This window comes from Mustelus asterias, chromosome 14, assembly GCF_964213995.1.
Source record: "Mustelus asterias chromosome 14, sMusAst1.hap1.1, whole genome shotgun sequence".
In the NCBI taxonomy this organism is placed as follows: domain Eukaryota; kingdom Metazoa; phylum Chordata; class Chondrichthyes; order Carcharhiniformes; family Triakidae; genus Mustelus; species Mustelus asterias.
In genome coordinates, this window is record NC_135814.1 from 39,949,697 (window position 1) to 39,976,498 (window position 26,802).

General features: G+C 43.7%; 1 protein-coding gene across 3 annotated transcripts in view; it reads right to left on the bottom strand.

The window, feature by feature from the left end:
- Nucleotides 1–26,802, bottom strand: part of xirp2b (xin actin binding repeat containing 2b) — a 201,238-nt gene that overhangs the window by 52,952 nt on the left and 121,484 nt on the right. Inside the window, exons 1-2 of one of the 3 annotated variants that reach the window (XM_078228212.1) lie at nucleotides 11,645–11,865; nucleotides 3,571–3,707 (exon numbers count right to left, since the gene is read on the bottom strand). In XM_078228212.1, coding sequence (XP_078084338.1) covers nucleotides 3,571–3,621 — 51 coding nt within the window. In that variant the 5' untranslated portion in view covers nucleotides 3,622–3,707; nucleotides 11,645–11,865. Of the gene's footprint in view, nucleotides 1–3,570; nucleotides 3,708–11,644; nucleotides 11,866–26,802 lie in introns of those variants that run through there. The other 2 variants (XM_078228211.1, XM_078228210.1) reach the window with 2 other exon arrangements.

The window sequence follows — 26,802 nt, forward strand, 5'->3', positions numbered from 1 at the left end:
GCCTTCTTCACCATCTTACCTACCTGGAACCAGTGAAACTGGAAGACCCCGACAGCAGGAGGGGCCAGAAAATTCCGCCCAGTGTCTTCAGGATGGATGTTCCACCGCCGAGACCAATCAGAGGCCAACTGTTATCCTGCATCGCAGTGCCATCTGGAGCAGTGGCCACTCCCGGTACTGCAGCAGGCCCCAGACAGGATTATTGTTGGAATGCTGGATGAAAGGCACGTGGTGACGGCCCCAGCAAGGGGAGTCAATTTAATATTCAGGCATGGGTCTTCACATAGTGTGGCCCTTGCTGCTGGCTGGTCAGTACAAGCTGCCTAAGTAAGAGGGAACTCCCTCCATCAAGCCACAGTCATACTCCCAGGATTTATCTGGTGTGTTGTCCACAAGGCGTGATCCCTGCCCACTACTTATAGAATACCAGCGGTAGAGTGATGGGGTCTCAACCCCACACCTTACCACCCAATTATACGGTTCCCCCAACCCTACTGCCCAGCCTACCTATGGTGGAGAGCATTAAATTCAGCCCATTGTTTCTGCAGAAAGCTACAAAGAGGACCAGTTTATATAGTATAGGATAATAACAGTTACACTGAAGCTTTAACATCGGTAACATGCACTGCAGACATGTGCCTACAGGAAACCACTCAAAATCGCCCCGAAATTCATTTCACTCAGAGAGCTTACAATCGATGGAGATCTAGAATATCTAATTACTTTACGATAGAGTCAGACTTATATCAGAAGCAGAAGGACAATGTTTTGACTCACTACGGCACCCAAATTGGTATGTGTCTCTTCAAAAATAACTGCTTAAAATTTTTCGAAGCATTGAGCAGTACGTTATTGCAATATATTGGATTTCTAAAGCTTTATAACTTAGATAAAGATATTCAGAGTGTGGCATACTAGCCAGATTAGTAACTGAGTTTGTTTAATGAAAGGATTTAAAAGCCTACAGGATGGCCCTGTATTTTGATTTGCAGCCACTTGTATATTCATAGGTCAGCACAGCCAAGTGATCACAACTCTCAGACTTTTGGGTAAGATTATCTGTCTAAAGCAGAACTTCAAAGAGCATAAAAAGATTGTGAACATAATTGGAAGCTGGCAGGTTTAACATAAACACAGTTGGAAGTAAGATGCTGACATAATGGGAGTGAAATTCACCTTGGTCGCACTGAATCCGCAGGCTGTTTTACTTCCTGCCTGAATTTTCGTTTCCAGTGAAATGGATAAGTTTACACTTCCCCATGTTGAACTGTTTCCCCCATAATCTTCTCCACTCATTTAACCAATTCATGTCCCTTTGGAACTTCTTGCTTCCTTCTACATATATTTATGTGCCACTTAACATTATTTCACTTGTAAACACGGACATGCAACTCTCTCTTCCTTTATCCAAGGCAACATCTGCAACAAAAAGCTGTTGCCCCAGTACTGATCCCTATAAAACACAACTTGTAACATCCCACATATCAGAATATATTTTCTTCATTCTCTACCACCTTCCAATCTATTGCCCAAGGTGTAAAAAGAGTTGCCAGTTCACTATTACCGATTTTACATTACTGCCCATAACTAGCACTCCCTATAGTTTTATGCATGTTGAACCCATGAATGACAATATAATTTGTAAAAGCGCAGCTTTCAAACACATAAATCAACCAAAATTGTTGAGTTATAAATATTTGATCAGAAAACAGCCACTACAAGCATTCAAACACCTCAAAAATACCAAATTTAATGTTTATTTATGAGTCACAAGTAGGCTTACATTAGCACTGCAATTAAATTACTATGAAAATCCCCTAGTTGCCACATTCCAGTGTCTGGTCGGGTACACTGAGGGAGAATTTTGCATGGCCAATGAAACTAATCAGCACGTCTTTCTGACTATGGGAGGAAATCGGAGCACCCAGAGGAAACCCAGGCAGACATGGGGAGTACATGCAGATTCTGCACAACAGTGACCCAAACCGGAATCAAACCTGGGTCCCTAGCACTATGAGGCAGCAGTGCTAACCATTGTGCCATTGTGCCACCCCAGCATCATATTTAATTTGAGCATTTTATATTAGGAACTTGGGAGCAGAGATAGGCCATTGAGCCCTTCGAGCTTGCTCTGCCATTCAATAAGATCATGGCTGATCCAGTTGTGGTCTCAACTCCACTTCACTTTTTGACCTAACATCTGACCTAACTCTGTCTTGAATAAATTTAATGACCCAGCCTCCGCTGCTCTCTGAGGAAGGGAATTCTACAGAATAACAACCCCAAAGAAATTCTCTTCATCTCTGTCTTAAACAGTGGACATTTTATTCTCAAATTGTGTTCCCTGGTACTAGTCTCTCCCGCAAGTGGAAACTTCCAGTACAATATTACACAATTATGCGTGCACAATGTTATCACTACTGAAAAGACTTAGTACAGCTTACAATATAAACAAAACCTCCCACCCAAAGAGAAAATAGCTATCCCTCATGACCTGTGAAATCCCTTTTAAGATTATTTCTAACTCTGAGAAGGTACTCTGTTCAAGTCCAACGAAAGTAATAAAAGTTAGGGTGAGGCATAAAAAGACCGGAAATACTGCAATTACTCAGCAAGTCTGGTAGCATCTGTGGAGATAGAAACAGAGTTAGAGAGGTCATTGATCTGAAATGTTAATTCTGGTTCTCTTTCCACGGTTGCTTCCAGACCCACTGAGCATTTCAACCACCTTCTGCTTTTCTTTCAGATTTCCAACATCTGCAGTATTTTGCTTTGTAGGATATAGGATCCACAGAATCCATAGAATCCTTATAGTGCAGAAGTAGGCCACTCAGCCCATTAACTCTGCACCGACTCTCTGAAAGAGCATCTTACCCAAGCCCAACCTCCTAACGCCGGATCCCCATTATTCCACCGTGGCTAATCCACCCAACAGTTTTGGACACTAAGGGACAATTTAGCATGGTCAATCCACCTAAACTGCACATCTTTGGACTGTAGGAAGAAACCAGAGCAACCGGAGGGAACCCACACAGACAAGACGAGAACGTACAAACTCCACACAGACAAGTCACCCAAAGCTGGAACTGCTAACCACTGTGCCACCCATTTGATCTTTCAAAAACTTCTCTGTCAGGTTAATGAAATGTATGTATGTAACTGATTAAAGTTAAAATCCAGGTATTGTTGGTAAATTTGATAAACTTAAGTCTTTGCATTAAATGCCCCTAAATTAAAGACAAAGAAAATGCAGACACAGAGCTATTCGTTAAAGCGTGTAAAATAAGAAAGTGATGTGTATTGTCTTAATTCCAAGTCTCAAATAAGGCAGGCAATGAGCTTTTCCTCTTCTACCCTGCCCTTTGACTAAGAAAAATAAACCCAGTATTTGTTCCACTTCTACAGTCACTGGGATTCAAGTTCTCCATGCTTTTACTCAAGCTTATCTATTGATCGAAGAACGAATATATCAGTCTTTGGAAGTATAGACAAAGAGTGAATGACATCAACATTGAATTCTGACTATCATCAGCTATTTAATAAAAGGAAACTTGCAAGGTTGCTACTTACCACAACTGAAGAGCTGCTGCTCTCCTTCTTAGAGACAGCTGCTTGATACATGGCCAATCGGTCTTTAAGTGAGATAGTCTCCTGGATATCAAGAGGCACGGTTTCAGCCTGGCTAGGCTCATCAGATATGGCAGCAGCTGGAAATGAGAACACAACTGGGTTTCAGGACTTTATAATGGTGGCTCATTAGACTTATGGAGCAAGGCACTCCTTATATTGTCATGAATCACAATGCTAACCCTCACCTCCCATCACTTCTCCATTTGGGGATAGGATAGAATGAGCTTTAGGGAAGAAAATCTGCCATCCTTACCTGGTCTGGCCTACATGTGACTCCAGAGCCACAGAAATGTGGTTGACTCTCAACTGCCCTCCAAGGGCAACTAGGGAAGGGCAATAAATGTGGCCAGCCAGCGACGCCCATTTCCCACAAATGAATGAATTAATTAAAAGTTTAAAAATCTGAAGAGGTAGGTGACTCATTTTCTTCTAATTATACAAGTTCCTTGAGAATAATTGAGTTGTCTTTGGGGTTAAATGTCTAACGGCTCTCATTCTGTGCATGTTTTGCAAGACGCAACAAAGATACCTCGAAGCAACCAAGCATGGAAGGTTATGATATCAAGAAAGAGCAGGCACTGGGACCTACTGTGCATTCAAGTTGAAACGAAAAATGGCCTGCCATTATTGTAATGTGCTGGGGCTGGGAGGAGACCCTAATAATGGAAAAAATAGCAACATGGAAGTAGATTTAATACAATCTGTCAACCTTCCTGTAGCTAGGAAATTATTTTATACATCCCCAAATGTTTTTGTATCTATTGTTGGGACTCGATGCAAAATATATGTTGTAAAAGTCATTTTGAAAATGTTAGTGCAGAAAGGCTGACCAAAGTAGTTATATAAATAGAGATGGTGTTAGTAGCTTTGTACAGAGTTTATCGTGATCATTCTTGGATATTTCTCTCTATCTGCCTTGTTGTTTAATGACACATACGTCAAAAATCTACTGAACAGAAACCACGGAAACCTGTCACTTAGCAGGTGCTACAATGAATGCCATCACTATGCTCGAATTTTTTTGTTTTGCTACAGCCCACAGATTTTCCACTACCAAACTATTTGCTACTGGACATGTTGCTGACCACAACACTCTCAAGTACAAGTGAGGCCAGCAAGCCCAAGGACTGGTGTGAAACACTTCAAAAATACTCCCTCCAGACTTGTCCATTTGATCTTGGAGGCACAGTTGAAAGTTTTCTGATGTTATACCATGTTTACCTGGCGTGTATTCCAGGAAAACATGTTTTTAAACAGCCAAACGGTGACTGACTCATAATCTAAATTTTGAGTCTCTGCTGGTGGCAAGGTTTCTCACACGCTCCCCAAACTGCATTAAACCCAACATTGGATCAACGTGTAGTCGCCTAACTTTGAGGAGAGGCATGGACCAGGCTGCTGTCTCTCCAGATAATGATGTGGAGATGCCGGCGTTGGACTGGGGTGAACACAGTAAGAAGTCTCACAACACCAGGGTAAAGTCCAACAGGTTTATTTGGTAGCAAATACCATAAGCTTTCGGAGCGCTGCTCCTTCGGGAAGGAGCAGCGCTCCGAAAGCTTATGGTATTTGCTACCAAATAAACCTGTTGGACTTTAAGCTAGTGTTGTGAGACTTCTTACTGTCTCCAGATAATGCCATATCTATCTCATCTAGTCCCTGACAATGGGTGTCAGAAGGTAGGCAGTGTAGGAAGTGTAGCTCCATACATCAGATGTAGTTTTTTTTTTTTTAAATCAAGCTTCATACTCAATTTCAGTTATTTAAGCTTTACCAAGACAGGGGTGAGGATGAATTATGAAAGGAAGTCAAAGACAACCCATGGTGGAGGCATGGTGAATTTGATAAACTCAAATTCAACAACAATATCTGGATTTTAACTTTAATCCTGTAGGCAATTGTATTGGTAGTGGTTTAAATTGATTTCTATGTGCATTAGATGGATGTGAGGAGGATTCTCAATTTGGCACTTCACAGCATTCTCCAGGGAGGGCACTCAGGCAGCATTCATGGCAGCAGGTTACAAGCAGGTTCAGTGCTATACATAAATCTCCAGTCCTTTGACCAGATGGAGAAGGACACACGACCCACCTCTACCATGTGTTCTGCGGATGGCAAAAATGGTTGCTTGCTGAAAATTAAATGCCCACTTATCTGATCCTAACCCTAAAAACTTGTGCATTTGCCAGCCTCAGAATTGTGCACCATCAACATACATAGAATTGGAAATTTCAAGTCATTTTACAGAAACTAAAGAATGATTATATTACAGGATGCTGTGTGTAATAATCCTACACTTTTCTATTTATGTGTGTGAGTGAATGAGAGTGTTTTGGATGGCATTTCCATGAGGAGATTATCCTTAAACAGCAAACATGGCAGGCTGCGTATGAGTCATTCAATACCTTATTTCAAGGAGACATCCTTACATCATTTTGTGGAACCCAATGCAATCAATCATTCACCTTCAATCCCCTCATCTTGCCGGTCAATGGAAAATGCAATCCTATAAATAGCAGTAGGGATATTTGGAAACTTCTGAAGATGTGTAAATGCTCTCACAGGCAGCCTGCTGTGCATGCTGAAGGTTACCATGAATAGAGGAGCAAAACACAATTTCTGAATTCCAAGCAGAAACAGTTGTCCAGGAAAAGTCAAGAGGATATCCTACATGGAACCATTCCTGTATCACAATACCCTGCCAGGTTTGCAATCCTCAAAACTGCAACTAATCATTTTCATCATGATGGAATATAAGTTGTCTGATAAACAGGACAAAATGGTCATGTTCCTGGAACTCTGTTACTGAACAGTGCCAGTTAGAGTAATATTAATTTGTTGGTTCTGTTTCAGTTGCGATATCTCCAAAGAATGTAAAAAACAGAACTGGGCAGGGCAGCAGAAATCCCCTATATTTGTTTATTTAACTATTTCTTGACTGTGTCATGGTAAGTTTTCACTTTTGAAAATAATGACTGAAGCAGTATGGTTTTGTTTATCTTTACACTCCTCTGGTGAAGCTTAACACCGAGAGATTTTATTCATATTAATAGCTTTGAAACAAGTTTTGATTGATAGAATCTGGATCTAAATTAGCCACAAGACCACAGACTACTGGGTTTCCAATACCAGTACATCACTGCGAGGACAGGGGGGAAAGCCAGTCTGGAAAACTACTCAATCACAATTTCCACACTGGACCAAGTCTTGCTCAAAGAAAGCAGCTGGTAGGTAGTTCATGAGGAGAAACAAAATCCCTTTTTTTTTCGCCGTAGATGTTGTTTACACCTCAGAAAGTAGTTTCTATTTTTAACCGTTGTCACTTGTATAGGTTATATTACCTTTGTGTTTCAATTGAAGGAATTTGGCAGTCAATAGCTGTCAATAACATGTAAATTACCTTATTTTAAGCCAACTGAAGAGATCGGGTTGGGACACAAGTTATCAAATGATTTTAAAAATAAGTGCAAGCACTGAAAATTGCACAACACTTAATGTTTATTAAAGCTTGTGCAGAGACACCATTAACGAACATAAGGGGTGACCTTGAGGCCAGGCTCGCCAGCAGTGGAAATGGCGGTGGGCGCGCAAGATCCGGCGAAACCCTAAGTTGTGAATCTCGCGAGCAAGATCGCGACTGCTGATTTTTGCTGCCCCTCGCTGGTGACGTAATCAGATTCACGGCCATAACAGGTGTGGACCTGATTTGAATGTATCTCCATACATTTACATATTATTAAAGAGACCCCTTGCCATATATGGACCCTCCCCCCCCCTGTATATTCAAACAGCGTTGATGTCACATTGGCACAGTTTACAACCCAGACATGGGGATTCCACTGGGGATGGAAAGGTCAGTATAGTCCTGGGGAGTGAGGGACATGGCCTGGCAGTGGCCTGGCACTATCCCCTGGCACTGCCCCTTGGCACAGGTTGGCATTGCCAGGTTGGCACCATGCCCCTGCCACCCTGGCAGAGCCAGCCTTGTGCCAGGGGGCAGTGACAGGGGTGAACTCCAGTGGGAGCTTCATGGCGGGGAGGGGATTCATTTATTTGTAGTGGTGGAGGGGGAGCAGATGTGGGAGCTGGGGATGACAGCGATGGCCGTTTGGTGCATGGGAATGAATGCTGGCTCTGATTGGCAGGGGGGTTGCGGGGTGAATGCCAGCTCTGATCACTGGGGGTGCTTGCCAGCTCTGATTGGGAGAGGGTGGGGTGAGAGGATGAATGCCAGCTCTGATTGGGAGGGGGCAGGGCTGGGATGGTAAATGCCGGCTCTGATTAGGAGGGATGCGGGTGGGAGGAAAGCCCTTGAGATGTCTTTGGGGAAATGAAGGTACTTTTTGGTCGGATTGATGTTTTTCCGGCAGTAGGAATACTTCAGTTGCAGGCAATAAAAGAACTAACTTCAGAAAGTAAAATTAAAGAAAAAGGTTTGATAAAGAAACTTCATTACTCCAACACTTGGGGCTACACCCTAGGCCATACAAGCTCCCTACAATTCCCATCTGCTTTCTATTTATACCGGGTCAGCTGACCTCAATATCATTTTGCCATTGGTTACATTGTCTACCTGGTCAGCTGACCCTCACAGCATGTTACCATTGGTTACATTATAACAATTGAGGCACCCTTTAAACATGGTCCCCGATCTCAGTGCAGCTTGGCCGGTGTGTTGAGGCCTTGCCCCTCTACTTGACAGCGTTTTTTTTGTGACAGAGTGCGGTAAGACCTGGAGAGAAAGATACACACTTTTTTTTTGCCAGAATCAACAGTGCCATATTTTGGTAAGATTTAACCCATAGTTTCTGAGCTAAAAGAAACTATTTAGCAGAGGCACTTTGATGATTCTTTCCAACATGGTATGAAAACAGAAGACCTTCTTTGACTGATTCTCTGCTATACAATTTAAAGTAATTCTCAAATTATAGCTATTCCAAATACACACTGGAGATTTGCAGGTTAACAAAAATTCTTCTCTGATCGCAGTATGTTCCATTTTAAAACCTTGAATCACTCTTATGATTTTTAGGATTGTGGGATTTCCCTTCCTACCATCTGAAGAGTCACCACCAATCCTGGCTTCCCCATTAATTGACTGGAGATGAGACTTTAACCACCACTCAGGAGAAAGTGCTGCCTCAGAGAGCTGCCAGCCAGACTGATTGGCTGTCAACTCTCCAGTCCCAGCAGCGCCAGAGCTGCAGTGGACAAGACTGTGATTGCATGCAATGCCCAGAGGTCTCGGGGACAAGGACCAGGGAAGAATGAGAATCTGTGGGTGGCGTGGGGAGGTGAGGCCTGAATGGGGCAGGACGGTAAGACGAGACAAGGGGGGAGGGTGGGGTTGGGGGGGGGGGGGGGGGGGCTGTGTGCAGAGGAGGGTGGGTGTGTTGGTGGAGAAGCCAGGAGAGGAGGAAGTACCTGCTGGGGTCAGACCTTGTGGGGGGAGGGTCACCCAATGTTAAATGGAGGCTGCACCCTCCCCCCCCCCCCCCCCCCCCCCATCCCACCCAACACACTCCCTTTACTGCTCAAGACCTGAGCAGGCTCACATTCCAGGCTGCCCCCCTTTCCAGGCTGAACTCCTCCCACGAGCCTGGCAATTTTTAAGTGGTCATAATTCACCACTTTAGGGCCTCAATTGGGACAAGGCCATGCAGGCCGGCCTAGGCCTGGTCCGTCCCACCTGAAAATTGCAGAGAGGTTGAGATGGTTGGGGGCCCAGTGAGAGGGCCATCCAAGGAATTTTACGGGCCTCCAGGCCTGTAAAACCGCCGGCAGAGGATCGTAATGTTCTGTTCTCTGAGTTATAACTAGCACGCAGTTACAAACCTATCAGGTTAATGCTATTGGATCTGACACTTGCACAGCAATCGCCTAAAATAAATGGTGTCATTTTTGTTCACTGTTTTAAAAAGTAGAGATCGCATTCGTGCGATATCAGTCAGATGATTTTTAAACACACTAGCAAAAATACTCCTGGACTTTTAAACTGACCGGGAGAACTATGGTTCTACAATAAATGTACCTTTTATTATCAAGAATGTGCATCTGTCAATGATAGACTTAGGATATCTCATGACAAATTGGGTGTGGAGTCAAGGGTTCGTTTAATATAGGAAGATGAAGTGATTACAGTGCCCTGGATGGCCTGAAATATTTCAGCCTGTCTTATGGTCTGATCAACTGATCCTGTGAAAATCAAATTACAGAAAAGTGAGCCTTGCCATTCTTTTCTTATTAATCAGCGGCTTTTCAATTACCCACATCATTGCAAGACCTGGATAATTAATGCTTACTGGCAGCGTCACTTCCTGACAGATCTTACAATGGATCATTAACTTGAGAAAGCAAGCATCAAGTCAATATTCACCGGTCATCCCACAGTTAAAATCGGTATTTCAACTAAACAAATACAAACTTCATACAAATTGGTTTTACACTAAATTGTCATTAAATCGACCATAATCATTCTCTTGAAAGGTTGTCATTATTTCATAGCCTACATAGAATGATGTGAATTGTTAATGTTATTTTGCTGTCAAAGTTCCTTGATAATAGATACACAGATAATGAACATTATTCCAAGTGTAATCATAGAAATCATAGAAATCATAGAAACCCTACAGTGCAGAAGGAGGCCATTCGGCCCATCGAGAGTGCACCGACCACAATCCCACCCAGGCCCTACCCCCACATATTTACTCGCTAACCCACACATCCCAGGACTCTAAGGGGCAATTTTTTTTTTTTAACCTGGCCAATCAACCTAACCCGCACATCTTTGGACTGTGGGAGGAAACCGGAGCACCCGGAGGAAACCCACGCAGACACGAGGAGAATGTGCAAACTCCACACAGACAGTGACCCGAGCCGGGATAACTGAGTAATAACTGAGTATCCATTATCTTTTTTATATTATATGTAAAAGTGATGTGAGCAAGAAACTACGGCATGCAGAAGACTGATTAAGATTGTTCCCCATGGTTTTCTTTTTATCTGCAGTGTTTTGCAACATCTGGTGTTATTTACAGAAATACATTTCCCCAAAAGGCCAGGCTGACATTTGTGTTGCAACTTTGCAATTGTTTCAATCACAATCTTTGTCTACATAGGAGTATAGGAGCATGCATCTTAACTAGAATAGTAGATTCAACGAGATGTGCAGCACAGAAAGAGGCCATTCGGTCCATCGTGTAGATGCCAATTGACAAGTAACATACCAGCCTAATCCTATTTTTCAGCTCTTGGTCCATAGGTTCAAGTCCTTTAACGATAGATTTAGCTAAAGTATTGTTTAGACTACAGGCGGAATTTTATGAACTCTCGTGGTGGGGGAGGGGCCATTAAATGCAGCAAGCCATACAAAACTCCATTGACTTTGGGGAGAACAGAAGATCCCGCTGGCAGGAGGGGTGGTAAACCTTTCGGGCCTCAATGAGGAATTAATGAGAAAGGAAAAGAATGCCAAATTAAAGAGTGTAAGAGATGCATTGAGTTCATGCACCAACACAGCACAGAGCAGCAAGATGCTGATTTGAGTCCCTGTGACATGTTCAACTGGCTGCCTACTGACAGGGCTTTTTTTTGTCTGACTACATGTCTCAAGAATCTTGCGACATTTTACTCTGTTGAAGGTGCCGTAAACAGATTTTTTTGTTGCAGTTATTGCCCTGAAGGATAGGGTAAAAAGACCAAATGAACACGTTATGTGTGCACTGCTGCGTACACAGAAGGGTGAAAGACAGTTGCCATTCTCTACTTGCTCACACAATAATTCATCGTGGGGGGGAAGCAGAAATGGAATGTTCTCCACTTGTTAAACAAAGGCTTGCATTTTTCAATATATAAGTAGTATCAATTTGAGCACACAACAAGACAATTTCACTGAACAGTTAAATGAATTAACACATTTTCATAGTCAGGATCTGCTTGGTTATTGGAAATATTTTAGGTTAAAACCCCTAATTTTACCCTCCCCACACAACGCAAGCCCAGCAAAATAAATTACCTTTTAATTCAGCAAATGCTCAGTTGGTAAGATTTCGGTAAATCAACAAGTTACGTAGAAGAGACTTCTTTTTAATCCTGTACCAGCAGTGTTTCTACCTTATGTCCAGTAAAAGTGAAAAATCCCTCTTATTGCAGCCTTACTGGAGACCAGCTCCAGTCAAATCTGCCTCGACCTCCTCCCTCTACCTCCTCTCAGACTTGATGGTGACAGCTGATTTTATTTTCGCCGCTTGTGAGGATAAATCCAGTTATTTTTAGGAGTTGAGGCCTATAGATGCTGCATCTAGTCAATTGCCCGGGCTGGATATCTATTTTGCAAGGCAGACAGGCTCATGCTGCCCTCTAAATGCCTTTGACACCTGTTAAACCAATCACATCGACTCGGATATAAAATAAGTTGAAGCCATTGGGTTAAGCACCTGCTATAATTATCAATACATCTTAATACAGGAAAGTGAGCAATGCTGTACAATTCTATAAGGGAGAGAATGAATGTTCCAGAAAATAATTTATCTCAAATAATACAGAACAACAAATGGTATTTTGCGTTGTACTTGAAACATAACTTCCATTCAAATGAGCTGCTGCTAGCTGCGTTGATCCAGTTAAAATTTATTTTTAAAAAGGCCTAGAAAGTTGACGATGCAAAACTGGCACTCAATCTGGTGGGCAGGGATTATGAGTCAGGCGTGCGCCGCCAGCAATATTGGATCGGGCTGTTCCATAGATATTCAAGGCGCTTTCCAGAACTATAGAATGGAACATTAGCCTCCTATGTTTGCTATAGGACCCTTTTCTGCCCTAGTGCCAGGCATACCATGTGATCAATGCAATCAGCACTTTGTGGCACGAACAGGCAGGAAGAAGCCTATTTAAATGCTACTTATTGCTTAGTTGCTGGCTTGTCATCTGAAACTACTGGTGAGTCTTTGAGCATTTTGTGGGTTGTTTTTTGCCGGTCGAAACTGAAATGTTTGGGCAGGCAATCATTGCCTCAATCAAGAAGCTCATACTCCAAGAGGCCAACCTCATGGGCCTTGTTGAAGTCATTATAGGAACTTCATTTTGGATGCAGACGACATTTTGCTGGGTGCTGCATTGTTTCTGGCTGCCTGCTAAACAGCTTACTGCAGCCATCAGTGCTCTGGCAGGGCTGCCTTTTGGACTGGATGAGAAGGGGAAACGGAAAAGAAGACACGGTAGCACAGTGGTTAGCACTGTTGCCTCACAGCGCCAGGGACCCAGGTTCAATTCCGGCCTTGGGCTACTGTCTGTGTAGAGTTTGTATGTTCTCTCCATGTCTGCATGGGTTTCCTCCCACAGTCCAAAGATGTGCGGGCTAGGTTGATTGGCCATGCTAAATTGTCCCTTAGTGTCAGAGAGATTAGCAGGGTAAATATGTGGGGTTACAGGGATAGGGCCTGGGTGGGATTGTTGATGGTGCAGGCTCGATGGGTCGAATGGCTTCTTTCTTCACCGTAGGGATTCTCTGATTAAGACAGACGGGAACAGGAGCAGTTGGTGAAAAAGAGAGGAGAGGGGCCAATATGCTGGTGGCCATACCCATGGTGGATTTTCAGGGAGACTATACTTGGTCTCATCCAGGAGAGAGTGTGCCAGCAGGTTCAGCCTTCTGCTGTGGCAGCCTCCTGTGGTCTAGAGCTGAGTGTGACCTCCTGTCAGAAAAGTGCAGAATGTGTGATGATACTCTCAAAGTGTTCAAAGAATGTGTCCAGCGTAGTCACATTGTTCATATGCAGTGCATAAAATATGAAGTGTGGAGAAGTGAGAGTTACAACAATAGTGAGAGTAGGAAGTGTGAGTATGTGGAGGAAGAGGGGGTGTAAAGTATAATGTAGTACTTGCAGGAGTAATGTAGTAATTGAAGGGAAGCAGGGTGAGGAGAGCTAATGGAAGTGTGTGCAGAAAGCAAGAATCCTTGGCTTGACAGTTCTGACACTGACCTCCTCCATGAATGGTGGCAGAGATGCTGCCTGGAGGGCTTTCTGAATGCCCTTTTCTTTTTGTGAAATCCAGGATCACACCCTGTCCTTCCCATGGACTCCTCCAGGGCCTCCAATGTGTGGCAGAGAACCTTGGGTGTCCTGTTTGGATTTCTTACAAAGCATGCTCTCAATACCTCTCTAAGAGATGCTGGTTCCATATAAATGCTATTTGAGCTGCCCATAACCAAATCTGCACCCAATGCACAGAGCTGGTTGTACCAGTATCATATATATTATATATAACGAAAGGTCAGAGATCTGAACATTGGGTGGGATTTTCCGCACACTCCCAGGGCGTGTTTTACGGTGGCAGAGGTGGCCCACCACTGGTCAGCGGTGGGATCCTCTGGTCCCACTGCTGTGAACAGGGTTTCCTGTTTTACACACCCTCCCACCACCGGGAAACCTGCGGCAGGGTGGACGGGTTGCCGGGACTGGAAAGTCCTGCCAGTGAGAACAACCGGAAAATTCCAACTATTGACTCTGTTTGTCTTTCCACAGAGTTGCTTGATCACCTGAGCATTTCCAGCGTTTTCCTCATTTATTTCAGAATTCCAGCATCAGGGGTATTTTGCTTTTGTTATTGTCGCAATGGTGCTGGCTGCAGGACTGAATCATTTAATGACATTTACTGCATGGCCTGGGACCATGTAAATTGGCCAGTCTAGCATCCCATGTGCCTGTCTTTAGTGCATGTTCACATTTCCATTATACTTGCAGTTAGTTTGTTCTAACTGTTAACCTCGCACTCAATCAGACTATTTCAAACAAGTTACATCTGCTTTTCACATTAGCTTACAATCTTGGAGTTCCGAAAAGACTTCATAGAAATCTTATGTTAGAATAGTTTAGTGTTCAAACAAGCCAAAACACTTTGCAGTATGAGTAAGCACAACATACTGGTATGGAACACTTCATCAATATCCGTATTCCTGCCTCTCATTACTCTGGACTCCATTTGACTAAAAGAACTAAAATTATATGCATCCTGTGACTAGCCTTACAAGCAGCACAAGAGCGACCCTGAAACTGATGACATAATTTCCCAGTTAGTACTGTATCCCATTACAGGTTGTAATGACTGCTAAATCCTGTTCGGTGTAAAATCGTTGAGGCTGCCTTTTCACTGCAAGCGGAGACAACAGATAAAAGACAAAGAAATTCTGAGCAAGCCCATGACTAAATAACAGGATTCTTACCTGAGCTTATACAACCAGCTGCATAGTCTATAGTTCCCATCTTGGAAAAGACGACAACGTTCTCACAGCAGTTAGTTCTTGATTCGCGGTTTTGGTTCATCTCAGTGCTAAAGATCTTCCAAGATTTCTTCCTTTGTATTTTCAGTTAGTAGGAAACCACACAGTTACTCAAGGGTTTAAAGCAAATGAAAGTGTAGGGAGGTTAACTTGACAGCATGAGAGGCTGGACTTGTGAGGCCACTTTTCCTGCCAATTCCCTTCCTGCACACATTTCCAGTATATACATTACATCCACACTGGCATGGAAATAGCCTTTAAATGGGACATAAGTTGTAGCTGTAAACCTAGTGCAGAAATAAGCAGAGGTGGATCATGTTGCAAAATCGAATATATTAAAAGATGCCTTGCCATGGAGGGAAAGAGAATTTGAAAGGATATCAAACATCATGGAATGCACACTGTTCTGTAGTTTCACAAAGAGATTTGAATTGTGCAACCTTTACTAAGGAAGTTCTGTTATTACCTCAGGAGTAATAAACAGAATGGAAATTAAAGAGCTGTAGTTCATAAATAGAACAGCATATAATGAGAACAGCACTAATGTTAACAAAGAGTATAGCATGAGGCTAAAGTTCATAGATTTTACCAGTCATCTGAACCTGGAGATTAAATTACGGCCTCGAAGTCAGGCTATGCCATTTATTTAAAATGATGTAGAGTTTCAGCTTCATGGAAGAGGTTATTCGACATGAACCAACCATAATCACGAGTTAAAACAACAAACCTGGACTCTCATACATGTACTCAGCTTCATGGAGAAGAAATGAGCATTGGATGAATGAAATATACCATGCATGAACTTGCACTTAACGGAGATAGTGAAATCAAATCTTTTCGGAGGAGTCACCAAATAAATTTATGTCAGTAGTCAGTATAGTTTCTGAAAAATATTGGAAATCCCCAATTCTAATTCCCAAAGAATAGTACAGCTATGCAAAAAGAAGACAATACACTTTTTTAAAAGCACTTTGCTTGTATGATACAGTTGGTCATGCCACAGAGGAACTGGTATCAAAGGACTTGATGTGGAGATGCCGGCGTTGGACTGGGGTAAACACAGTAAGAAGTTTAACAACAACCTTTAACAACAACAAGGACTTTAACCTGGTGTTGTTAAACTTCTTATTGTATCAAAGGACTTCACAGATTCCTTCAAGGTGGAGTTTGCAAATCTATGGTTTGAATAATGTGCCACATTTTGCAATTGTGTGTGATCTAAACATAACAAAGAACAATACAGCACAGGAACGGGCCCTTCGGCCCTCCAAGCCCGTGCCGCTCCCTGGTCCAAAACTAGACCATTCTTTTGTATCCCTCCATTCCCACTCCGTTCATATGGCTATCTAGATAAGTCTTAAACGTTCCCAGTGTGTCCGCCTCCACCACCTTGCCTGGCAGCGCATTCCAGGCCCCCACCACCCTCTGTGTAAAATATGTCCTTCTGATATCTGTGTTAAACCTCCCCCCCTTCACCTTGAACCTATGACCCCTCGTGAACGTCACCACCGACCTGGGGAAAAGCTTCCCACCGTTCACCCTATCTATGCCTTTCATAATTTTATACACCTCTATTAAGTCTCCCCTCATCCTCCGTCTTTCCAGGGAGAACAACCGCAGTTTACCCAATCTCTCCTCATAACTAAGCCCCTCCATACCAGGCAACGTCCTGGTAAACCTCCTCTGTATTCTCTCCAAAGCCTCCACGTCCTTCTGGTAGTGTGGCGACCAGAACTGGACGCAGTATTCCAAATGCGGCCGAACCAACGTTCTATACATCTGCAACATCAGACCCCAACTTTTATACTCTATGCCCGTCCTATAAAGGCAAGCATGCCATATGCCTTCTTCACCACCTTCTCCACCTGTGACGTCACCTTCAAGGATCTGTGGACTTGCACACCCAGGTCCCTCACCGTAACTACACCCTTTATGGTTCTGCCATTTATCGTATAGCTCCTCCCTACATTATTTCTACCAAAATGCATCACTTCGCATTTATCAGGATTGAACTCCATCTGCCATTTCTTTGCCCAAATTTCCAGCCTATCTATATCCTTCTGTAGCTTCTGACAATGCTCTCACTATCTGCAAGTCCTGCCAATTTTGTGTCGTCCGCAAACTTACTGATCACCCCAGTTACACCTTCTTCCAGATCGTTTATATAAATCACAAACATAGAAAGTGTCAATTTCTCTTTGTTACTTGATTAACATAGAATCTTAAAATCTACAATTATACTGGATATGACGATGGCCTAGCGGTACTGTCATTAGACTATCAATCCAGAAACTCAGCTAATGTTCTAGGGACCCGGGTTCGAATCCCACCATGGCAGATGGTGGAATTTGGATGTAATTTTTAAAAATCTGAAATTAAGAATCTACCATTGTCAGTTGTCAGAACAACCCATCTGGTGCACTAATGTCCTTTAGGGAAGGGGATCTGCCGTCCTTACCTGGTCTGGTCTATGTGTGACTCCAGAGTCACAGCAATGTGGTTGGCTCTCAACTGCCCTCGGTAACTAGGGATGGGCAATAAATGCTGGCCAGCCAGCGACGCCCATGTCTCACAAATGAATTTAAAAAAAGATATGATATAAAATTTATAAACATGATCTTTGCTACAGTATAGGGCAATATTTGCATCACTCCTTGCCCCCATCCCAAGTCCCCCATAAATAAAAAGCTTTTCCAAACAAATATACCAGATCAACTATGATATTGCGCTGATCATGACTTGGCACATCTCATGAAGTACATCAAGAACAATAGTCACTTCTTCCTACTGCTCCTTTCCCAAATGTAATCTCAAGGTTCAGATTATTATTCCTTCAGTGATTGCTGTGACGACTGAGGAAGGATGGCAATGGTGCAGTGAGTATAATTGCTAACATTTCACCAAGCGGGAAATCCTTGACATGAACTCACCACACCCTATTGTTCCACAGCTCAGTTATGTTAACACACTTCTGCCACTTTAGTAACAGCACAATACCAAACTGCAACACTGGTGAAATCTTTTGCTCTTTACTATGTCAGTTATGCTGGTGCTGAAATGACTGATGGATTCAAAATTAATTATGTATTCTATACTCGCAGCATTAGAAAGGAAAATTGATTTTCCCACAGCAGTGAGGTATTTCTCCTCTAGGTTGTGTAGACCAAGGTGATTAATGCAGGGCAAGCTTTGTCAATCACCCACACTAGCAAGAAATGGGCCTGCAATCAACAGGGGATCTAAGTAACAAAGTGAGCGAGAGAGTGAGAGAGCTTACACCAAAAGAAAAAGATCAATTGCCGGATTGGTAGAGTTTTACTCCAAATGATGATTTGCAAAACTGATTTGGAATGTTGGGAAAATGAAAAATAAGGAGCTGACATGGAAAAATGATAGGATTTAACTAAATTTCATTGGTCAGCAATTAATTTAGTAACATTTCTCAACAGTTATGCAGTCCCACTGCCTGGACCAAAAGTGGGACCTGACTCAATGGGGATGGGCGGCAGGACCCAGGCAGTATTTTGCCAGTGGTAGCCAATGGAGAGGCTGTCACCAGGACAACTGTCAACTGGAGGATGGTAGTCCACTCAGCAGCTTTGGCAGTGCCACCGATAGAGCTGGCCACTGCTGAGGCGACAGGGAGAAATTGGTGATGTGCCCTCTAAGACAAGGTGTGCTCTGTTATGTAACTTGGTGATGCGAGGCAGACAGGCCCTAGGGATCTAGGATATGTGTGTGCTCTCCAAGGCTGGAGTCAGCAGACCCAATGGTAGCCATTGCCTCCAAATTAGCCATCAAACATCTATATGGGATGATCATGGAATCATAGAATCACTACAGTCCAGAAGAGGCCATTCAGCTCATTGAGTCTGCACTGACTCTTCTGACAGAATATCTTACCCAAGCCTTCTCCCCTGCCCTATCCCTGCAACCCCATACATTTAGCATGGCTAAACTAATCAACCTACATATCTTGGGACACTAAGGGGCAATTTAGCATGGCCAACCCACCTAACCTGCACATCTTTGACTGTGGGAGGAAATCGGAGCACCTGGAGGAAACCTATACAGACATGGGGAGAATGTGCAAACTCCACACAGACAGGCACTCAAGGCCGGAATCGAACCCAGGTCCCTGGAGCTGTGAGGCAGCAGCACTAACCACTGTGCCAACATGTCGTCCCCCCCACGGGAAACCCTCTGGAAAGCCCCCAGGGTTTACCTGGTGATTTTTCCACATGGTAGTAGCTTCTCCTGACTGGTGAGGATGAAAAGTATTTCTTAATTGGACGCCTATCTGGCTAAATCTGGCACTTGCTAGATGACTGCGCTAGTAAGGTTCTTGCTGCTCTAATATCTCGCTTGTAGGAAGACATCAGATTCCCCTCCCAACACCTTCTGCCACCATTTTACATGTCCCTTCTGTCCCCCAGCCCATCTCCATTTTAGCCTCTTTAGCCACCAGCTTCATTGAAAGCAGCTTCCACATGGCAACCTGGATTGGGGTGGAAGGTGAGGCATGGAAATCTGACGTTTTATGGCCAAAAGTGGGGCCAAATCGCTCTACAACCCCAGAAATGTTTCCCATCCATCCAGCGGGCCAACTGCCCTCGGCTTCCTAACTTTTACTTTTTAAATACCTCCAAGAGCTTCTCCATTTTGAGGTGCCCTATGGTCTCCTGCCTGAGCAACAACCACCTCTCTTGGTGACACCGCAAAGACTTCAGAGCTACTGGCCCACTGGTTTGACAGTAACATCAGGAGACTGCCTGCTGACCCCAACTGGAAGGCGGCCAGTGATAAAATTACAGAGCCCAGTCCCGCTGCTAGCAAGTGTAGGGTTAGGACCTGCATTTCACCCCAACATCGGGTCCTGAAGCCCATGGCAAAACTCAACCCGGGGCAAGCTAATCAATGAACATGGTTGTTGAGCACAGCATTGATAAATGAATTATCCACTATGCTTAATTATAGAACATAGAACATACAACAGTACAGCACAGAACAGGCCCTTCGGCCCACGATGTTGTGCTGAGCTTTATCTGAAACCAAGATCAAGCTATCCCACTCCCTATCATCCTGGTGTGCTCCATGTGCCTATCCAATAACCACTTAAATGTTCCTAAAGTGTCTGACTCCACTATCACTGCAGGTAGTCCATTCCACACCCCAACCATTCTCTGCGTAAAGAACCTACCTCTGATATCCTTCCTATATCTCCCACCATGAACCCTATAGTTATGCCCCCTTGTAATAGCTCCATCCACCCGAGGAAATAGTCTTTGAACGTTCACTCTATCTATCCCCTTCATCATTTTATAAAACTCTATTAAGTCTCCCCTCAGCCTCCTCTGCTCCAGAGAGAACAGCCCTAGCTCCCTCAACCTTTCCTCATAAGACCTACCCTCCAAACCAGGCAGCATCCTGGTAAATCTTCTCTGCACTCTTTCCAGCGCTTCCACATCCTTCTTATAGTGAGGTGACCAGAACTGCACACAATATTCCAAATATGGTCTCACCAAGGTCCTGTACAGTTGCAGCATAACCCCACGGCTCTTAAACTCCAACCCCCTGTTAATAAAAGCTAACACACTATAGGCCTTCTTCACAGCTCTATCCACTTGAGTGGCAACCTTTAGAGATCTGTGGATATGGACCCCAAGATCTCTCTGTTCCTCCACAGTTTTCAGAACCCTACCTTTGACCCTGTAATCCACATTTAAATTAGTCCTACCAAAATGAATCACCTCACATTTATCAGGGTTAAACTCCATTTGCCATTTTTCAGCCCAGCTTTGCATCCTATCTATGTCTCTTTGCAGCCTACAACAGCCCTCATCCACTACTCCACCAATCTTGGTGTCATCAGCAAATGTACTGATCCACCCTTCAGCCCCCTCCTCTAAGTCATTAATAAAAATCACAAAGAGCAGAGGACCAAGCACAGATCCCTGTGGCACTCCGCTAGCAACCTGCCTCCAGTCCGAAAATTTTCCATCCACCACCACCTTCTGTCTTCGATCAGATAGCCAGTTACCTATCCAATCTGCCAACTTTCCCTCTATCCCACACCTCCTTACTAAGCCGACCATGGGGGACCTTATCAAACGCCTTACTAAAATCCATGTATATGACATCAACTGCCCTACCTTCATCAACACACTTAGTTACCTCCTCAAAATATTCTATCAAATTTGTGAGGCACGACTTGCCCTTCACGAATCCGTGCTGACTATCCCGGATTAATCCACATCTTTCTAAATGGTCGTAAATCCCATCCCTAAGGACCTTTTCCATCAATTTACCAACCACCGAAGTAAGACTTCTATCCTGGTCTATAATTACCAGGGTCATTTCTATTCCCTTTCTTAAACAGAGGAACAGCATACGCCACTCTCCAGTCCTCTGGCACCATCCCCGTGGACAGTGAGGACCCAAAGATCAAAGCCAAAGGCTCTGCAATCTCATCCCTTGCCTCCCAAAGAATCCTAGGATATATTTCATCAGGCCCAGGGGACTTATCGACCTTCAGTTTATTCAAAACTGCCAGTACATCCTCCCTCCGAACAACTATTTCCTCCAGCCTATTAGCCTGTAACACCTTCTCTTCCTCAAAAACATGGCCCCTCTCCTTGGTGAACACTGAAGAAAAGTATTCATTCATCACCTCGCCTATCTCTACTGACTCCATACACAAGTTCCCACTACTGTCCTTGACCGGCCCTAACCTCACCCTGGTCATTCTTTTATTCCTCACATAAGAGTAAAAAGCCTTGGGGTTTTCCTTGATCCGACCCGCCAAGGACTTCTCGTGTCCCCTCCTAGCTCTCCTTAGCCCTTTTTTCAGCTCATTCCTTGCTAACTTGTAACCCTCAATCGAGCCATCTGAACCTTGTTTCCTCATCCCTACATAAGCTTCCCTCTTCCTTTTCACAAGATATTCCACCTCTTTCGTGAACCATGGTTCCGTCACTCGGCCATTTCCTCCCTGCCTGACAGGGACATACCTATCAAGGACACCCAGTATTTGTTCCTTGAAAAAGTTCCACTTTTCATCAGTGCCTTTCCCTGACAGTTTCTGTTCCCATCTTATGCCCCCTAATTCTTGCCTACTCGCATCATAATTACCTCTCCCCCAATTGTAAACCTTGCCCTGCCGTACGGCCCTATCCCTCTCCATTGCAATAACAAAAGACACCGAATTGTGGTCACTATCTCCAAAGTGCTCTCCCACAACCAAATCTAACACTTGGCCCGGTTAATTTCCCAGTACCAAATCCAATGTGGCCCCACCTCTTGTCGGCCTATCCACATATTGTGTCAGGAAACCCTCCTGCACACACTGCACAAAAACTGCCCCATCCGAACTATTTGACCTACAAAGGTTCCAATCAATATTTGGAAAGTTAAAGTCCCCCATGACAACTACCCTGTGACCTCCACACATATCCATAATCTGCTTAGCAATTTCTTCCTCCACATCTCTATTACTATTTGGGGGCCTATAGTAAACTCCTAACAACGTGACCGCCTCTTTCCTGTTTGTAACTTCTGCCCATATTACCTCAGTGTGCAGATCCCCCTCGAAGTGCCTTTCCGCAGCCGTTAAACTATCCTTGATTAACAATGCCACTCCTCCACCTCTTTTACCAGCTTCCCTACACTTACTGAAACATCTATACCCCAGAACGTCAAACAACCATTCCTGTCCTTGTTCTACCCACGTCTCCGAAATGGCCACAACATCGTAGTCCCAAGTACCAATCCACGCCCCAAGTTCATCTACTTTGTTCCGGATGCTCCTTGCATTGAAGTAGACACACTTCAACCCACCTTCCTGTCTACCGGTACCCACCCTTGACCTTGATACCTTCCCCAGTACCTCACCACTCTCAACACTGACTTCTGGACGACAACTCCTTTTCCCACTCCCCTGACAAATTAGTTTAAACCCCCCTGAAGAGTCGTAGCAAATTTCCCTCCCAGGATATTGGTGCCCCTCTGGTTCAGGTGCACCCCGTCCTGTTTGTACAGGTCCCACCTTCCCCAGAATGTGTTCCAATTATCCACATAGCTGAAACCCGCCCTCCTACACCATCCCTGCAACCACATGTTTAACTGCACTCTCTCCCTGTTCCTCAACTCGCTATCACGTGGCACTGGTAACGTACCAGAGATGACCACATGTTTTGTCTTGGCTTTCAGCTTCCAGCCCAGCTCCCGAAATTCCTGTTTTAAATCCCCGTCCCTTCTCTTACCTATGTCGTTGGTACCAATGTGTACCACGACTTGTGACTGTTTCCCCTCCCCCTTAAGAATCCGGAAGACACGGTCCGAGACGTCACGGACCCTGGCATCCGGTAGGCAACATACCATCCTCGAGTCTCTTTTGCTGCCACAGAACCTCCTATCTATCCCTCTAACTAACGAGTCCCCAATAACTATTGCCCTCCCGCTCTCCCCCTTACCCTCCCGAGCCACAGAGACGGACACAGTGCTGGAGATCCTCTCACTGCGGCTCACCACTGTTATGTCGTCCCCCTCAACCGTATCCAAAGCGGAATACTTGTTGCTAAGGGGAACAACCACAGGGGATCCCTGCACTGACTGTCTCTTACTGTCTATTCTTCATTGAAATAGATTTAATTGTTCCCTGAATGGGACTGAAATTATATTCAAAGGTATGAAAGTACAATCGGTGTTCAGAGTTTAATGCCCTAGGTGGGGGTCTATGATCCTGCAAAAATAGCAGCGAACAGAGAAACAGACAGAGAGAGAGAGAGACAGTCAAGACAAATTGTTCACATGTTGGTATTTCACAATATAATTTAAGGAGTTTTCTTTTCCGGATACCAAAATCAAGATTATCGTTTTAAACAAGAGATTTTTGTAAACTCTCTGCAAGGTTTTTTTAAAAGTAAAGGTTGACATTAACTCATGTTTTAACTCTGCAGAGAGCTAAAGGCTAAACCACAGATAGAAGCAAATGATCAGATCTCTATTTATATCTTTCACAACGTTCACTATCTATGAACTTCTTTTTTTGAACTGTCGTCACGGTTATAATGTAGAAAAATACAACAGCCAAAAATATGCACAGGAAGGCTCCTGAAACAGCATTAAGTTTGGTGACAAGATAATCTGTTTCAGTGGTGTTAGTTGATTGACAATGTTGACTAGGACTCAGAGACGGCTTTCTTCTTTGAATAGTGCCATATGGGATCCTTTACATCCACCTGATTAGTTGGTTGGGTCTTCAGTTTAATGTTTCATTCAGTAGAGTCTATTGAATAGACAGCATCTGTAACAGTGTCTTCTTCTGTACTGCATGGCGTGGTAGCCTAGATTATGCTGCTACAAAGCTAACCTCTTGTGCATCTCCGATTTTAATTGCACTACAATTGATGGCCATGCCTTCAGCTGCCCAGGCTGTCAATTCTGGAATCCCCTCCCTAAGCCTCTTTCTCATCTGTTCCTAACATCTATCTCTTTGATCAAGCTTTGGGTCCCTGTACTGATATGTCCTGATGCGGCCCTTTGTCAAATTTTGCTTTGTTCCTGGCAACACCTTGGGACATTTGATCATGTTGAAAACACTCTTGGACTTTTAAAAAATTGTTTTAGATTATGTCCTTCGATTGCTGGAGTAACTTGCTGAATACACACGTTTTCCTCATAACAAATTCATTGTTATGAGGAAAACATTCACAGCAAAAGTAATTAACGATGTTGATTGATGCTTTCTCCAAAAAAAGGTCAAAGAATGAAAAAAAGGAGGCCAGGGTTAAATGTTAATTTTACTTTCCTGTCAACCGGAACGCTTGAAGTTGGCTCACATCTTGGCCTGGATTTTGCAATTGAAATGATAATGAAGCTGTCAACACTTGCTGCCATTGCTCTGTGAAATCGTAACAACTTCTACTGGTACTATGGGCGGGATTTTGTGACCTTGCTCGAGCGGGACCAGAAATTCCCACTAGAGATCAACGGACATTTCCGTTGTCTGCCCCTGGCCTGCTCTGAATCCGTGGCGGCCAGGGTGGTAGAATTCCGGCGCTGGTGTCTACAAATAATGGATATCCAGAAGTTGTTGTCAGTGACTCATGCTAAATCCTATTGAAGTCATCACAGATGGAAATCAATTAGAAATCATTGATTTGATGCACATTTCCACTTTTTCTGACATCATTCTCACTGTAAAAACCCTCAAAAAACCTATGGCTCAGTTGAATGAGATGTAACTGAGTTCTTAATGTTCCACTAAGTAATAGTTACTGTTGTACAAGCTTTCTGGCCTGAAGAACTAATTTTGTACCTGTAGAATGTCAAATTTCTCCATTCTATCCTAAAAGTTCATCGATTTTTCAAATAACAAAATTCATTATTTATGATATTCCAGTTTCTCTTAAGCCCGTCTGTATGTCCCAATCATTATTTCACTTTCCGTGAAATAATAAGAAGTGAATGTTAAAACTAATTTGCTACTTCCTCACTTGCGGTCTGGAGAATTCCTCAGTACTGTTTAGCCTGCTTGATATCATTCTTTCAGGACACCAACGACCCCATGATTGGCAACAGAATAAAATTACCACGAGGAAAGGTCAAATCCATGTCACACAGATCGCTAGATTTTGGTGAGTAACTTTCTTCTAGGTCAGTGACCAGTGGCACAACATTTCTTGCCCCAAAATCTGACCCAATATTAAAAAGGTTGATACCTGCGGAATTCTCTCAATCTGTATTGACACAGGAGCCTAAATTACATGCTCAAGTTTTGCAATAGAGTTCGAAGCTAGAACCTTCTGACTAGGAGGCAACACAACTTTCATTTATATATAGCAACCTTAATGCTTTGAAAAGTTGCATTTTACTGAAACACACATGGGACTCAATTAGAGCAGATATAGGTTTTAGAACAAAGAGAACAAAGAACAAAGTACAGCACATGAACAGGCCCTTCGGCACTCCAAGTCCATGCTAATCATAATGCTTCAACTAAACTAAAAAAAACCTTCTGCCCTTACTCGGTCCATATCCCTCTATTCCCTCCCTATTCATTTACCCATCCAGATGCCTCTTAAATATTGCTAATGTGCCTGCTTCCACTTCCGCTGGCTGTGCATTCCAGGCATCCACCACTCTCTGCATGAAAAACTTCCCCAGCACATCTCCCTTAAGCTTTCCCCCTCTCATCTTGAACCTGTGCCCCTTGTAATTGACACCACATCCACCCTGGAAAAAGGCCTTTGACTGTCTATGCCCCTCAGAATTTTGTAGACGTCTATCAGGTCTCCCCTCAGCCTCTGTCTTTCTAGTGAAAACAATCAACCTCTCCTCATAGCCAACCCACTTGAGACCAGACAACATCCTGGTGAACATTCTTTGCACTCTCTCCAGAGCTTCCACATCCTTCTGCTAGTGTGGTGACCAGAACTGCATGCAATACTCCAAGTGCAGCTAACCAAGGTTTTATATAGCTGCAACATGATTTGCCAACTCTTGTACTCAGTGCCCCTGTTGAGGAAGCATGCCATATGCCTTCCTATACACCTTGGCCACCTGTATTGCCCCTTTTAGGGAACTGTGGACCTGCACACCCAGATCCTTCTTTATGTTAATATTCCTACGGGTTCTGCCATTTACAGTATATTTCACACCTAAATTTGATCCTCCAAAATGCATCACCTTGCATTTGTCCGGGTTAAACTCCATCTGCCATTTCTGTGCTCAAGTCTCCAATCTATCTATATCCTAGAGCCTATTTTAAAAGCATCTTGAAGGAGGAAAACAAGATAGAGTTGCAGAGAGGTGGGAGAAGGATGACAAGCCTTTGCAAGTGACTGTCTGGCTGTGATTAATGAGGTAAAAATGAAACCAGGCAAGTACAATTC